At 44.3% G+C, this 13846-nt stretch overlaps 1 protein-coding gene across 2 annotated transcripts in view; it reads right to left on the reverse strand.

Annotated features, from left to right (window-relative positions):
* The window catches only part of zgc:162698 (Transmembrane protein 87A-like), a 53502-nt gene extending 46813 nt beyond the window's left edge, over positions 1 to 6689 (reverse strand). Inside the window, exons 1-2 of one of the 2 annotated variants that reach the window (XM_067975126.1) lie at positions 6525 to 6688; positions 24 to 90 (exon numbers count right to left, since the gene is read on the reverse strand). In XM_067975126.1, coding sequence (XP_067831227.1) covers positions 24 to 90; positions 6525 to 6656 — 199 coding nt within the window. In that variant the 5' untranslated portion in view covers positions 6657 to 6688. Of the gene's footprint in view, positions 1 to 23; positions 91 to 6524 lie in introns of both variants that reach the window. The other variant, XM_067975127.1, reaches the window with a different exon arrangement.
* Between the last annotated feature and the right edge of the window lie 7157 nt (positions 6690 to 13846).

A 13846-nucleotide genomic window follows, 5' to 3' on the forward strand; every position in this document is an offset into this window, starting at 1 on the left:
ATAGTGGAATTCCAGCTACTCACATTTCAGGATAATATATGAATTGTTAAACAAAGTCTTCCGCATTGGAAATCGAGTCTGCGACTGGTTCTGGAAAGAGAAAAAACAAGGAGAGTGTTAAGCTGCAGCATTTTTCTTCCCTCTTGATTTTCTCCCCTCCAAAACTCTACATAAAACATTGGAATGCACTGCCTGACAGGGGGGTGGGAGCAGAATCAATACTAACTTTCAAAAGGAAATTGGACAAATACTTAAAAAGGAAAAATTTGCAGGACTGTGGGAGAGAGCAGGGGAGTGGGACTAATTGGATGGCTCTTTCAAAGAGCTGGCACAGGCACGATGGGCTACGATTTTATAAAAACGATCATCTGCTTCTCTAACTTCAGAGCTTTGTGGACTCTGAAAAAGACCTTTTTTCTAACTTGACCCATTGATGGAAGCCTGGGAGCAGGTCACTATTTATTAATGCATACAAGACCAGGTGATGAGTAGGGAGAAACGGGATGTGGAACAATTAAGCAGATGGGCTCAGGAATATTAGATGGATAACCTTCCCTCCAATTTTCTCCCCTCCTCTTATTAAGAAGCTGACTCTTCTTCCACATGAGTTTTCAGCCCATCATTATTTCACCAGTGGCCATGCTTCAGATTAGCCCAGACATTGTGTCGGCAGGATATTCAAGCATGTGATGATTCACAGCCTGGCCCAATTCTGACCTCCCTGGCATCTGCACATTCTCACGTTCCAGCAGGGGTTACTGGTTAAAAATCACGAGCAGAAACCCTGGGTGATTTTTGACCCCCTTTGTCCAGGGCACTACAACCAGATAACAGTAGAGGCCATAGGTAGAACCGAGCATCTTCTGGTCTTGGCGGCACAATTCCATACTGGTTTTAGAAAATGAACGATTCAGGGAGTGCTCTGTATTCTATTTATAGTGCATATATATTATGTGGCCAGTTGATCAGCGTAAAGGTTGAAAATAGTTTGAGGAACTTGGCCAATGAAGTAGTTGCCAGAAGAATTTTTTTTTAATTTTGAAAGATTGAACAGGCTGGAGCTCTTTTCTCTAGAAAAGGGAAGGCTGAGAGATGACCTAATAAAGGTCTTTCAAATGAAGAGGTTTGATTGGGTAGACATAGGGAAGATGTTTCCACTGGTGGGGGAGTCCAAAACTAGGGGCCATAAATATAAGATAGTCATTAATAAATCTAATGAGGAATTTAAGAGAAACCTCTTTACACAAATGTGGAACTCACTACCACATGGAGAGGTTGAGGCGAATAGCAGAGATGCCTTTAAGGGGAAGCTAGATAAGTACATGAGGGAGAAAGGAATAGAAGGATATGCAGATAGGGTTAGATAACAGGGCAGGAGCAGGCTTGTGTGGATACCAGCACAGACCAGTTGGACCGAACGGCCTGTTTGTGTGCTGTAAATTCTATGTCATTATTCATTCTCGGGATGTGGGTATCACTGGCGAAGCCAACATTTATTGCCCATCCCTAGTTACCCTGAGCAGTGGTGATACAATTGTGATGCAATTGACTGGATAGGCCACTTCAGAGGCTGGTTAAGGGTCAACCACACTGATGTGGGTCTGGAGTCACAAATAGGCCCAGACCGGGTAAGGACAGTAAGTTTCCTTCCCTAAAGGACTTTAGTGAATCACTTGAGTTTTTACGACAATCCGACAGCTTCATGGTTACTTTTACAGATTATTTTTTGAAACGGAATTCAAATTCTCAAACAGTCATTGTGGGATTTGAACTCGCATTCTCTGGATTATTAATCCAGTAACATAACCACTACACTACCATACCCATAAATAGCCATACACTCCCATAGGTGGGAAACAGATACCAACCACCCCAACCCAATTTTGTCCCATCAAGGCGCTGACTCTTCCTGGGATGCAGTTCCACATCCACTGGTCACCGTCACTGTACTTGAGCAAGTGGCCATTCTTCACGCCTGAGCCCAGGTAGTGTCTGCAGGTAATTCAACTGTGGACCATGAATGCAGTGCCACACAGAGTTGCACTATCCAGCTATATACTTTCTGCATCAATGTGAAGTGGTTTCAAGTGTCTATGGACACATGATGTACTGAGGATTCAGATCAGGACTGTACAAAAAGTGAGGTCATCCGTAGGAGGTAGCGTCCCAGCACTTGCATATCTACTATAATGCAGTCTAGTGCAAAGCCAAGTTTAAAATTATCCTAGGCATTCTTTGGACTTTTAGGGACATTTTCCATGTATTTAATGTTATCAGTGGTCCCATCTGCTCTTTAGAATTTAATTTGCTGAACAGAAGTCTGAACGTGAATGCATCAGGTCATTCAGTTCTGATGATGCCACAATGCACTCTACAGATACTGGCCTGAAATGAGTAACTGGCCCCCAATACATATTCCCTGCAATACTCAGCCATGATCTAGTTGAGTGGCAAAACAGGCTCAAAAGGGCTGAATGGCCTACTCCTGTTACTATTTTCCTCAGTCAGCAGCACTTTTGCTTCTGAATTAGAAGGGTGTAGGTGCTTAGGCAGTGCTGCATAGTCAGAGGTGCCGTCTTTTATGAGACATTAAAACCTATCTGCTGCTTTGGGTGGATGTGAAAGATCCTATGTCACTATTTGAAGAGAAGCTGGGGAGTTCCCCCAAGTGTCCCTCAATCAACATCAAGACAGATTAACCTATATTTAGGCGATTTCGTGTTTGTGGAACTTTGCTGTGAGCAAATGGTCTGCCACATTCACCTACATTACTGTGACTACACATCAAAAAATAATTCATTGGATGCAAAGCTCTTTGAGACATCCCAAGAATGTGATAGTGCAATCTTTAAATTCTTAGTATGCCCCCAACATTTCAAACTTCTGTGTGATGCCATTCCACTGTCATGAGCTCAGTGAGTATTACCATTTTTGTTTTGCTCTCTAAACTAGGGCAGGGGGTTTAATTAAGAGCTGGGAAACTATAACTTGCTCTTACTTTATTAAATTAATAACTTAAACTAGATAAACTAATTAGTTAATAAAACTAAAAATATCGAGTGAATAAATATTCCATTTAAGTAAATAAATAACGCAAGGTTGGATGGGGATGGCAGGGCAGGTGGTGTGTCGTAACTACAGCATGTGGATGTTTGTGGAAAGCAGCATGATCCCAGGCAATCACATCTGCAGTAAGTGTCTGCAACTTGAACTTCAGCTCAGTTGTTGAGCTAGAGTCAGAGCTGCAGATGTTGCAAGGCATCGGGGAAGGGGAGAGTTATCTGGACACTTTGATCCAGGAGGCAGTCACACCCCATAGATTAGGTAGTGGTTTAGATTTGGTCAGTGGTCAGGGACAGGAGGATGCAACTGCGAATGAGGCAGGTACGGGAACCCAGGATGCAGTGATGGAGGAGCCTCAGCCTTTGACCTTGTCCAACAGATACGAGGTACTTGCTACCTGTATGGATGAGATCAAAGACTGCAGGGAGGATGGACAAACTGATCACGGCACTGTAGTACAGGAGGCCATTCAAGTGGGGGTGGGAGGGAGTAAAAAGGAATGTGATGTAGTAGAGGGTTGTATAGTCCGGGGGATAGACACTGTTCTCTGCAGCCGCGACAGTCCCGAAGGCTGTGAAGCCTGCCCGATGCCAGGGTTAAGGACATCTCCTTGAGGCTGGAAAAGAACTTTGAGCATGAGTGGGAGGATCCAGTTGTTGTGGTCCACGTAGGATCCAACAACATAGGTAGAACTAGGAATGAGGTTCTGCTGAGGGAGTTTGAGGAGCTAGGGGCCAAATTAAAAAGCAGAACCTCAAAAACAATAATCTCTGGATAACTACCTGAGCCACACGCAAATTGGCATAGGGACAAACAGTTAAATGCGTGGCTGAAAGAGCAGTGTGGGAAGCAGGGGTTTCAATTCATAGAGCACTGGCACCATTGGGATGGGTTCCACTTAAACCGGGCTGGGACCAGTGTCCTGGCGAATCAAATAACTAGGGCGGTAGATAGGGCTTTAAACTAATAAGAGGGGAGGGAAAGAGTTCAGCTAAGGGTAATTTTATCAATCTAAAAAGAAAAGTCAAGGCCGTACAGCAGAGTAATGATTTGGATAAAAACAAGCAGTGTGTCAGGAAGGGACAGAGTTTAACAAAAGTAATGGGGCATTAGTGACTGAAGTCACTTCAGGGAAAAAAAGTTAAAATTAAAGGCGTTGTATCTGAATGCATGAAGCATTCGTAACAAGATAGATGAATTAATGGCACAAATAGAGATAAATGGGTTTGATCTAGTAGCCATTACTGAGATGTGGTTACAGGGTGACCAAGGTTAGGAACTAAATATTCCAGGATACTTGAATTTTAGAAAAGATAGACAAAATGGAAAAGGAGGTGGGATACCACTGATAATAAAGGATGACAAAAGACAGTAGTGAGAAACAATCTTAGCTCAGGAAATCAAGATGTAGAATCAGTATGGGTGGAGCTAAGAAATAACAAGGGGCAGAAAATACTGGTGGGAGTAGTTTACAGGCCCTCTAACAGTAGTTATAGCGCTGGACAAAGTATAAATCAGGAAATTAGACAAGCATGCCACAGGAGTTATGCAATAATCATGGGGGACTTTAATCTTCATACAGACTGGGCAAATTAAGCTGGCAAAAGTAGTTTGGAGGACAAGTTCATGGAATGCATCAGAGACAGTTTTCTAGAACAGTATGTCAAGGAACCAACTAGGGAACAGTCTATTTTAGATCTGGTATTGTGTAATGAGACAGGATTAATTACTAACCTTATAATAATGGACCCTCAGGGTAGAGTGATCATAATATGATGAATTTCACATTGAGTTTGTGTGATGTTATTAAGTCCGAATCTAGGTTCTTAAATTTAAATAAGGCCAATTATGTAGGTATGAGGGGTGAGTTGGCTAAGGTAATTGGGAAATAAGAGTAAAAGATACGACAGTAGATAAGCAATGGCAAACATTTAAAGAAATGATACATAATGTACAGATAGAAAATATAAATACCCTTGAGAAATAAAAACTCCACAGGAAAAGTGATCCAATCGTGGCTAACTAGAGGAGTTAAGGATAGTATTAGATTAAAAGAAGAGGCTTACAATATTGCCAAAGAGAGTAGTAAGCCCGAGGATTGGGAGGGCTTTAGAAATCAGCAACGGATAACCAAGAAATTGAGGAGGATGCCAAGACTCTGCAAAGGGATATTGACAGATTAAGTGAGTGGGCCAGGTGTCAGATGGAGTATAATGTGGGGAAATGGGAGGTTATTCACTTTGGTAGGAAGAATAGAAAAACAGACTATTTTTTAAATGTTTAGAAACTATTAAATGTTGGTGTTCAGAGGGATTTGGGTGTTCTTGTACATGAAACACAAAGTTAACATGCAACTACAGCAAACAATTAGGAAGGCAAATGGTATGTTGGCCTTTATTGCAAGGAAGTCTTGCTGCAATTGTACAGGGCTTTGGGGAGACCGCACCTGGAGTACTGGGTGCAGTTTTGGACTTGTTGCCTAAGGAGGGATATACTTGCTTTAGAGGCGGTGCAACAAAGGTTAACTAATTAATTCCTGGGATGAGAAAGTTGTCCTATGAGGAAGGATTGAGTAGAATGGGCCTATACTCTCTGGAGTTTAGAAGAATGAGAGGTGATCTTATTGAAATGTAAGATTCTGAGAGGGTTTGACAGGGAAGGTGCTGACAAGATATTTCCACTGGCTGGAGTGTCTAGAACTAGGGGGGCATAGTCTCAGGATAAGCGGTTAGACATTTAGGACTGATGAGGGGGAATTTCTTCACTCAGAGGATTGTGAATATGTGGAATTCTCTACCCCAGAGGACTGCGAATGCTGAGTCGTTGAATATATTCAAGGCTGAAATCGATAGATTTTTGGACACTAAGGGAATCAAGGGACGTGGGGATCAGGCGGGAAAGTGGAGTTGAGGGCGAAGATCAGCCATGATCTTACTGAATGGCGGAGCAGGCTCGAGGGGCTGAATGGCCTACTCCTGCTCCTATTTCTTATGGAGCACACAAGGAGCTGTGTGGTTTGGAGACAAAGAGACACCGATGTTGCTACTTCCAAGGAATGAATCAAGGCGAAGAAAACAATAGTCTGGAGGAGAGAGTTGGGGTTCTCACTCCCCTGTCACTGGGATAGGTTTTTGTCCGTAAAAAGGTTCCAGTTGCCTCCTCGGTGACACCTGACCTGTGTTTAGCTGACAGAGCTGGTGCCCTCTTTGGGCCAAACCACAGTGAGTTCAGGGCCGCTCAGTCCCAGCCCGCACTCTAGGGCTAGGGCTAGGGGCCGGGCCCGGGCCCTGCTGCAACAATCTTCTCCATTCTCACTTCGTGTGACACGACCGCCCGCCTAAGCTGCAGCCCCAGTCCCGTGACAGAGGCCCAGGTCCCAGCTGCTGCCTGACTCCACTCACACAGCGCCGTCGCTATAGTTACGGGCCCGCTCCGGATCACACCGCGACCCGAGGACTTACCCCGGCGATATTCAGGCTCCATTTTCCCGGCTCCGAGAAACCCCGGCTCGGCTCGGGCCCGAAGGCCACGGCCATTAACAACAACAACTCGACGCCCAACAGACTCCAACACCCGCACCCCGCTGCCGCCATCTTGTTTACACTTTGACCGGAAGTTGCCGGACGTAAACATCGTGGGGGTTTGTGGCGTGATCACGCACAAACCTCCGCTCTAAAACGGCATTGCGCAAACTCAATGGGGACGTACTTTTTCTGTGATGTCATCGCGCCAACTGTCAATCACGTTATGCAATCCCGCCCATCGACGGGTGGGAGGCTGCGCGCGCAGCGCCTGCTGTTGTATCCTTTCCTCAGCTAACCCAACAAAAGTGCCCCCACCCCCAATTAAAGGGGCACAACTAATAAAGAACTTAACCAAAGGAAGTTTATAAAAACTTAAATAATAATGTTATTACTTGTATCCACTAGGCACTCCGGTCCCTATCGGTGCCCACCAGTGGCGGAAAGCCTCAAGCGTATTGGCGGACATCCCATCCTCCTTCTCCAGGCCCGCCCGGGCGCGGAGAACGCCCCGTGAGAGATGCAGGCAGCCCAAGCCACCGCCCCACGGGCCGCGTCCAACCTGGACCTGCGGATAGCCACCGTGGCCCAGACCCAGGAGGAGGCCCTCTGACTTACCCGCCTCCCTAAGGCTGAAGTGGAGCCAGAAGCTGAGGAGCGCTCCTGCTGTGTAAATTTGCCGACTGTCAACTTTTTTAACCTGACAAATCATCTCATCATTATAAACCACTCCGATCAGTTAGACCTTACTTTCTCCAACAGTTTAGCACAGGTCTGAGGCAGAAAAGTTTTAAGATAGTTTCCAAGAGTCACAGTTGCAGAGTTTGTTCATTTAGTGTTTGTGCTCAAAGAATTTGTATATAACAAGCTGTTTTTAGAAAGCTGTTATTTCCCTGAAAGGATTTTTTTGGGATATGCTCAGCTGTTGTCTTAAGTGAAGATTGTTTTTTTTTAAATTAGTTGCAGCTGCTATTTTGAGATAGGGAGGAAATTTCCTGGGATGAATGAATTAGCCGGTCTTATACGAGCAGTCCTGTCACTGCACTTGTGGAATTGCCAGAGTTTGAAAATAAGGAGTGGGATTGGGATGACAGTGAATCTCATTTAATTTTTACCCAGTCACCCTTGACTCGGTGGTAACGCTAATGCCTCTGAGTCAGAAGGTTGTGGGCTCAGGCCCCACTGGAGAGACTTGAGCCCATAATCTCGGCTGATGTTCCAGTGGAGTACTGAGGGAGTGCTGCACTGTCGGAAGTGCCGTCCTTCGGATGAGACATTAAACCAAGGCCCCGTCTGCCCTCTCACATGAATGTAAAAGATTCCACAGCACTTTTCGAAGAAGCGCAGTGGGCGTTCTCCTGGTGTCCTGGCCAATATTTATCCCTCAACCATCAACTAAAAACAGATTATCTGATCATTTATTTCATTGCTGCTTATGGGATCTTACTGTGTGCAAATTGCCTGCCGCATTTCCTACATTACAACAATGATTACACTTCAGAAGTTCTTTATTGGCTGTGAGGTCATGAAAGGCCTTATATAAATACAAGTCTTTCTAAAAATATTGTGCTGAGATTCCCATATTTAAGATTTTACTAGTGTAGTGCTGTAATGTGTGATGCAGATTGTTGGCCTGTTTGTGTGAGTCATAATGCCTGGTTATGTTCAGTAACTTTCCAGCTCCCTGTGTCTGTTCCTGCAAACCATGTTTTCACACACTACTTTTTTTCATGACTGCAGTATGTAATGATTTTTATTTCCTGTACAAGATAATAAGCCTTTTTGACAGGTTCAAAAGTGCAACATAGGCTGGAAATGACCATTACTGGCAATAATGAATGAATGGTCAATATCTTCATTTGACTTTTCTCCATCCGCCATTTTAATGGAGGCTGTTATTTCAACTTCACCCTGACAAATTGTGTCAAAGTCTGTACAACTAAGGGGTGATCTGATCGAAGTTTATAAGATATTAAAGGGAACAGATAGGGTGGATAGAGAGAAACTATTTCCGCTGGTTGGGGATTCTAGGAGTAGGGGGCACAGTCTAAAAATTAGAGCCAGACCTTTCAGGAGCGAGATTAGAAAACATTTCTACACACAAAGGGTGGTAGAAGTTTGGAACTCTCTTCCGCAAACGGCAATTGATACCAGCTCAATTGCTAAATTTAAATCTGAGATAGATAGCTTTTTGGCAACCAAAGGTATTAAGGGATATGGGCCAAAGGCAGGTATATGGAGTTAGATCACAGATCAGCCATGATCTTATCAAATGGCGGAGCAGGCACGAGGGGCTGAATGGCCTACTCCTGTTCCTATGTTCCTATAACTATGTTTATTTTCATAGGTCAAATATCTGTTAACACTTCTAGAGAAAAAAATCTTTTTGGCTTGAAAGGCAGATTTACAGTAGGTCGCAAAGTCCCAGAAAGTGCACCAAATAGTGTAACAAAAATCAAAACATTCTGGACAGAACATGCTCCCAGATCTCTATCTATCTATTATATATTAAAAATCTTATGTCTGCATGCACCTTCTGCCACTTGTTTGCATTTTAAATTCCTATTTCCATAATATGAATGGAAACTGCGGATGTAAACTTGTCCCTCTGTAATTGTTTCGCAGTGCAGGTGCTGCAGCCCACCACCGGTGGGAGACTGTAATTACAACACAGGAACATAGGAACAAAAGGAGGCTATTCAGCCCCTCCAGCCTGTTCGGCAATTCAATCATGGCTGATCTGCATCTTAACTCCCATCTATGGCAAGTTTACATAGCACTCACTGGACGTATGAATGTATAATAAAAATATAAAAATAACGACAGAATGTATTACTTTAAAATAGAGACTGATTGCAGCTGCGTCCTTTGGTCCAATTACACATTTTTTAACTTGAAGACTATGCTTAGAATTGATTCCCCATGTGCAATTCCACAGAAGATTGAGTATATGTAATACATTGAAAATCTTATGTCTACCCGTATTTCCGGTCAATTTATTCCATTATAAATTCCAATGCCCACATATGTAATGGAAACTACCTATTGGTAGTTGGCTGTAATTGCATTCTCTTGCACTACAGCGCCTCCACAGGCGGGAGGTTCTAGTGTGACAAGTTTATAATGGGAAAAGTTGACAAGTGCCCACAGAGTTATGACTTTTAGTATAATGTAGATAATGTCAAATGAAGTATTACACACAAATAAGGTCAGGATGTATGAATTTAAAATGAGCATTGAATTATGTCTGTGTGTACAGGTCCCATTATACCGTGCCCATTACCTCTGCTTCAGTTAAAGTCTACACTTAATGTTGACACTTAATGTGTGCAGCTTAAGTATACTCACAGTATAAGTTATGACAAGCTCGTGTTCCAGTGCACTTCCAGCCCTCGCATGTCATAAGGTTTACATTCAGGGCTGAGTTTGAGTTGTCCCTCTCTTTGGGGGTTGCATCAGCTTTTTGGAACCTGCTGATCAAGTTTTTGTTAATTTTCCTGGTTGGCACGTCATGCAAATTTCTAAGTGGGCTGTGTAATTATCTTCTAGTTTTGTTCCTTACAGTATCTTGATTTTATTTTTCTTTAATCTATTTACATTTTGCTAAATTGGGAGTGACAGGATGTCCTGGCCGGGCTTCTAAAGCTGGATTAATGGTAATTCATCAGGACTGGATGAACCAGCCTGTCTGACGTTTTCCTATGTTCGTTTGTTTGTATTTCCCTTCTCCCACTATAGGAGGGTGGTGGTGGGATATCTGCCCCCTGCCTTGACCCCCATTTTCCTCGGTCAGCAGTCATTGCCTTTTTTGGGCAGGTCCCCGGCACGAACCTACCGCTGCCAAAGAGGCAGATGTGCCAGTGCTGGGATACCTGCTGCAGTGCCACCATGAGGAGGGAGGCCATTTAAAGGGGGGCAGAGGTGACCTGAAGAGTTTGGAAAACTCAACTGAAGCCTTCAAGAGGTGAGTGAAGAGGACCTATACGGAGGGGAGATAGTTGCCACTAGGCCCTCTCCCTCCAATCAATGAACTAGCAGCTCTCCGGCTGATGCCCCATGGTCTGTTGCCACCCTTTAACTGGTGATTTCTGGCGTCTTGGTAGCAATGGCGAAAGGGAAGGCAGGTTTCCAGACCCAACCTCCCTGCCATCGTTTACAAGCAGTAGGATGGTGAAGGGATGGCCAGCCACCTTACCAGTGGAGTGGGAGGGAGGAAAATCTAGGTCGGGGATGGGAATATGGCGGTAGGCCGTGCAGTTCCATGGATGCTGTGCCCTCTTACCCATTCCAAGTTGCTATCTTCATGTATAAAGTTTAATAGTGAGCGTCAGATGGCTATTTGGCCACAGAATCACCACAATTCTAGCTCAACCCTGTCTTCATTTGACATACTTGCACAAACAGACACTTTCAACAACAACTTGCATTTATGTAGCACATTTAACGTAATAAAACATCCCAAGGTGCTTAAAGGAGCGTTATCAGGCAAAATTTGATACCGAGCTACATAAGGAGATATTAGGACAGGTGACAAAAAGCTTGGTCAAAGAGGTAGGTTTTAAGATGCGTCTTAAAGAAGGAGAGAGAGAGGTAGAGAGGCGGAGAGATTTAGGGAGGGAATTCCAGAGTTTGGGGTCTAGGTAGCTGAAGGCATGGCCGCCAATGGGAGGGCGAAGGAATTCGGGGATGCGCAAGAGGCAAGAATTGGAGGAGCGTAGAGATCTCGGAGGGTTGTAGGACTGGAGGAGGTTACAGAGATAGGGAGGGGGCGAGGCCATGGAGGGATCTGAGCACGAGAATATTAAATTTGAGGCGTTCCCGGACCGGGAGCCAATGTAGGTCAGCGAACACAGAGGGTGATGGTTGAACGGGACTCGGTGCGAGTTAGGATATGGGCAGCAGTTTCGGATGGAAGCCAAGGGGTGCTGAACTAACTACAGTACCCCTCCTGCCAACCGGACTGAGATCAGCTGATTCAGCACAGATCTGGGATTAAACCTTCTGGGCTGTATGACTCAGTGGCTGAATTTGCTAAGCTGTCAAGGGAGTCCTCATAGATTGATTAATATGTTAATTATCTTAATTGCTACTGTGAGGAGTCTATTTAATTTAAGAGTGATTCAGTTGATTAAATTACTTAACTGACAGAAATCCGCCCCACTCCTAGGAATCTTATTATAATTTCATATTTCCTATGTTTTTCTAATCAGTTATATTTATTGTAACCAATCTGTTCTAATTGCCATCACAGCCTGATTCATTTGAGAACTTGGGAGTAAAAATGATACTTAATATCTAAGCTTTTATTTTAAAAAATCTCATTCTAACTAATTACAATAGTTGGGGAAAAAATGAATACGTAGGAAAATATCACTTATAACAACATACAAAAGATAATTGAAGGATTAGCTTAATCTCTGGGGACTGAAACCATGCTCCTTTGCCCTCCCCTTTATAACAAATATGCTGCCTTTCCACAGAGTGGTTGCTTGTCTCTTGGTGCAGTCTTTCAGATGAGATGTTAAGCCAAGGCCCCATCTGCCTTCTCAGGTAAAAGATCCATTAGCACTATCCCGAAGAAGAGCAGGGGAGTTCTCCCCGATGTCCTGGACAACATTTATTCCTCAACCAACAATTAAAACAGATGATCTGGTCATTATCACATTGCTGTTTGTGGGATCTTGCTGTGCGCAAATTGGCTGCCATGTTTCCTACATCACAACAGTGATTATACTTCAAAAGTACCTCATTGGCTGTAAAGCGCTTTGGGGCTTCCTGAGGTTGTGAAAGGTGCTATATAAATGCAAGTTCTTGCTTTCTTTCCTGGCAGTTGTCTCCGAGCAGTCCCAGCCCTGATATTAACATTGCACACTTGAACATAATACTGGCTTAAAAGTCAATGAACCTGAGTATGTTGGTTGCCTGGGGATTTTGCTGCTGGGGCAATGAGTGACAGGGGACTTTTACTTAAAATGTGCATCCATCACAGCTGACCACAGCGCACTGCTCTCCCTTTGCTTATTTCATCTCACGGCTGCTTTTAACAATGCTTGTGCCATGATGCTACTGATGTTACGCCAGACGCATTAAACTGGCCCTGCTTTTTTCTTCTACCAGGGTCCTGGGCTGCTGGGATCTGACCGGCTCTTCCAGTTTCCCCTATTTCCATTCATCCCCCCATCTCCTTCAGCTATTCACACATTCTCTGTGTCTCGTATATGTGTTTTATTTTTGATCTCTCTTATTCTGCCTCCTATTTCTTCCTTCTAATATCACTTCTGTGTCTGCATGTGTGTGTGTGCGCTGCGTGTGTGTGCACTTTATGTCTGCATGTGTATGAATGCGCTGTGTGCGTGCACTGTGTGTGCATGTATGCGTGTGCGCTGTGTGCATGTGTGTGTGCACTGTGTGAGTTCAATGTGTGTGCACTCTGTGTATGCGCTGTGTGTGTGCGCAATGTGCATGCTGTGTGTGTGAGCTATGTGTGTGTGCACTCTGTATGTGTGTGCACTGAGTGTGTACATGCTGTGTGTGCGCACACTGTGTGCTTGTGTGCATTGTATGTGCACTGTTTGTGTGTGTTGTGTGCGTGTGCACTGTGTGTGCTGTGTGTTGTGTGTGCGCTGTGTGTATGCGCTGTATGCGTGTATGCTGAGTGTATGTGCACTGTGTGTTGTGTGTGCGCTGTGTGTGCAATGTATGTGTGTATGCTGAGTGTATGTGCACTGTGTGTGCACCTTGTGTGTGTGTTGAGTGTGCACTGTGTTTATGTGTGTGCTGAGTGTGTGTGCACGCGGTGTGCGTGCGTGTTTGCTCTGTGCGTGCATATGCTGTGTGCGTGAATGCTGTGTGTGCGCGTGTTCGTTCTGTGTGTGTACACGCTGTGTGTATGTGCTGAATGTGTATGTGCTGTGTGTGTGCACAATGTGTGTGTGCATGGTGTATGTGTGTGTGTATATGTTTTTCACCTTCCCTTTGTTCTGATCTTTTTTTAAAAAGTGCTCATCTGTAATATCTTCCAGTTTTAACAAAAGCTCTGCTCTCAAAACGTTAATTCCTCTGGTCTCTCCACAGATGTTGCCAGACCTGCTGAAAGTTTCCAGCATTTCCTATTTTTGTTGTAACTAACTACGAGTCATTTGCTCCTCTGATTACCAGTCTTTTCTCCCTTGGGTGTGGTTGTTTGCACAATGTAAGCAGCAAGGCTGTACCTGGTTACCAGTGTGATAGGCGGAAACCTAGTGAAGGGGCAGAGTGCGTCC

Source organism: Heptranchias perlo, chromosome 41, assembly GCF_035084215.1.
Source record: "Heptranchias perlo isolate sHepPer1 chromosome 41, sHepPer1.hap1, whole genome shotgun sequence".
Classification (NCBI taxonomy): domain Eukaryota; kingdom Metazoa; phylum Chordata; class Chondrichthyes; order Hexanchiformes; family Hexanchidae; genus Heptranchias; species Heptranchias perlo.